The following is a 2,665-nucleotide window of genomic DNA, read 5'->3' as shown; positions in this document are numbered from 1 at the left end:
TGCCTTATATGATTTACCTATGACTTTTTCCAGCTCCTTTGCCACGGCAAAAGGAGAGATTTTTGTCAGTGATTTTCCGCCTTCATTTGACTGAATGACAAGAAACTTGGTCAAGAAAATCCTGCGTAAGCCTTTCGGTGCGGCTTCTTTTCAGGCGCCGATCAGTTTTGTTGGAGTTTTCGTTATCCATATATTTTGGTTTTCCATTCAGTGCAGTAGGTGTGTCGGCCACTACCGACCCCAACAAAGGGAACGTGCTCTGCACATTAACACATCCTTCTGCACTATACCCAAGTGCAGTATCAACGGAGATTGAAAGAACTGCCCAAGATTGACCCTTGCCGCCAAAGAAGGTGAGTAAGGAAAGTACAGGAAGGAAGAGCAGATGAAAGGAGAAAGTAAGGAAATAGGAGATGGCGACTAGTTGAATAATCCTGGCCGGGCCTTCCAGGACCACCCGACTATGGGAAGCAGGGGCCAAAGCGGTGTGTTGCTTTCCCAGATGGGCTCCGAAGGGTCCTAAACCCCCGGGTCCACTCAACCACCAGGATCCCCCTTTCCCCGGACACGGGACAGCCACACACAGCTATATGTGGGGGTCTCCCTCTTGCGGCGATCCCCACCGTGAAAGCAGGAGGGGGCTACTGCGGCTGCTGCCGGGCGATGGGGGCGCCAATTTCCCGACGCCGGGGCCATCACAATGGCCGCGTACCAATACACGCTACAATACCGAAATGGAAAAAATATGGAAGTGGCTGACGCACTTTGCAGGCTACCGCTTCCACCAAGGCACAATGACGAAAGCGAGGAGTGCTTAGCGGTCTTTGACTCGACACATATCACGGCCAGCCAAGTTGCGAAATGGACAAAACGGGACCCAATACTCGAGGCCGTACGACAGTTCACCGTATCTGGATGGCCTGCAACGTTTGATGGAAAGTTTCAGCCATTTTACGTTCGGCGACATGAACTGTCACATGAGCAAGGATGCCTGACGGGGGGGCAACGGGTCATCGTTCCTGATACACTCCGGCAGCCAGTGTTATCACTGCTTCACGAAGAGCATCCTGGAATTGAACGAATGAAAATGCTAGCTAGGTCATTTGTCTGGTGGCCTTTAATGGACAAAGACATCGAGTCAACGGTTCGTAAGTGGAACGTCTGTCAGACTACTGCGCCCGCAAAGACACCGGGACCACTGCATCCGTGGACATACCCAACCCGAGTCTGGCAGCGTGTCCACGTCGACTTTGCTGTAAAAAAGGGAATGAATCTCTTCGTGCTTGTAGACTCGTATTCCAAGTGGATTGAAGTCAGATGTCTCAGCACCGCTACTGCTGCGAGGACAATCGGCACCCTGAGGGCTATCTTCGCCGCGTACGGATCTCCTGAAGAGTTAGTTAGTGACAATGAGCCTCAATTCATTGCTCAAGAGCTCGCAGATTCCACACGCGGGCTCGGAATCCGGCATACGCGTACGCCGCCTTATCACGCAGCGTCGAATGGCGCAGCCGAACACCTGTTTCAAACGCCCAAGACAACATTGCTCAAGCAATTCTTGCATGACAACATGACAGGTCAACGCCAACGTCTTGACGATTTTCTGCTGGCCTACAGGAATACACCTAGTTCGGTAACTGGACGTTCACCTGCGGAACTATTCCTGAAGAGGCAGCCACGAGTGAAACTTTCACTTTTAAAGCCAGACTTCGTTAAAGACATGAGGACAAAACAGGAACAAAACGTTGCTAGGCGCAATGAGCATCGTGGAAGAGCCACGCAGTTCACCGTGGGAGAAATAGTTTACGTGAAGACGACAAGAGGTGAACCTTTGGCGTGGGAGGAGGCCACAGTAGTTCAGCAAGTGAGCGAGGCAACGTTCTTGGTCAAGGTGAACAACCAGCTGCGCTATGTACACCGTGACTACTTGAAGCCACGCTGGGCACGTGTGTCGCCAACGTCGTTTCGGCACGATAGGGGATCGTCAGCAATGGACGAAGCTCCTAGCGGGTCGCAGAACCTGCCAACGACTCCCTGGTATGGTGACAGGACGTCGAGTGCTACAAGCTCGGACACGCAAGCGCCCGTGGAAGGCGATGCAGCAACTCCACTGGTACCAACAGAGACTCGTCAAGAGTCAGCGGTACAGCCGGGTGCCAACGTAACATCGGACGTCGATGTGACAAATCCACATTCGGACCCGTTACGTCGCAGCAGTCGCAGCAGTTAGCAATTATGATGCGACATGGCACAATGAATTCGCAAATGATGTTACATTCCAGAAAGAGCTACCAAAGACATGGGATGAGAGCGTGCCTACTTTGATTATAGTCGATCTCATGACTGAGAAGAATGTGATGCAAGAAATGGTTCATCGCTATACGAGAGCATCACATCATAAGAACCCATCCATTATTTTTCTTTGTCAGTACTTATTTCACAACGACGTCAACTATAGAACATTATCTCATAATAGCACATATATAATATTATTTAATAATTTAAGGTCACGCACGCAACTTGAACTTTTAGGACGCCAGATCTTCGGCAAAGCTCAATTACCGTACTTTATTAGTGCATTTGAGCAGGCAACAGAGAAACCATTTGGTTATCTAGTGATTGACCTACACCCTCTGATGCAGTCTCAATTTCGTCTGCGAGCAGG

General features: G+C 50.4%; 1 protein-coding gene across 1 annotated transcript; it reads left to right on the top strand.

The window, feature by feature from the left end:
- The first annotated feature begins 1,267 nt into the window (after positions 1 to 1,267).
- Positions 1,268 to 2,230, top strand: LOC135389671 (uncharacterized). Its single transcript, XM_064619704.1, has one exon. It carries the CDS (start codon positions 1,268 to 1,270, stop codon positions 2,228 to 2,230), a length of 963 nt encoding a protein of 320 aa, XP_064475774.1.
- The last annotated feature ends 435 nt before the right edge of the window (positions 2,231 to 2,665 follow it).

Source organism: Ornithodoros turicata, chromosome 3 (genome assembly GCF_037126465.1).
Source record: "Ornithodoros turicata isolate Travis chromosome 3, ASM3712646v1, whole genome shotgun sequence".
NCBI classification, from domain to species: domain Eukaryota; kingdom Metazoa; phylum Arthropoda; class Arachnida; order Ixodida; family Argasidae; genus Ornithodoros; species Ornithodoros turicata.
The sequence above is the reverse complement of the archived record's forward strand: the minus strand, read 5'-3'. Positions and strand labels throughout refer to the sequence as shown.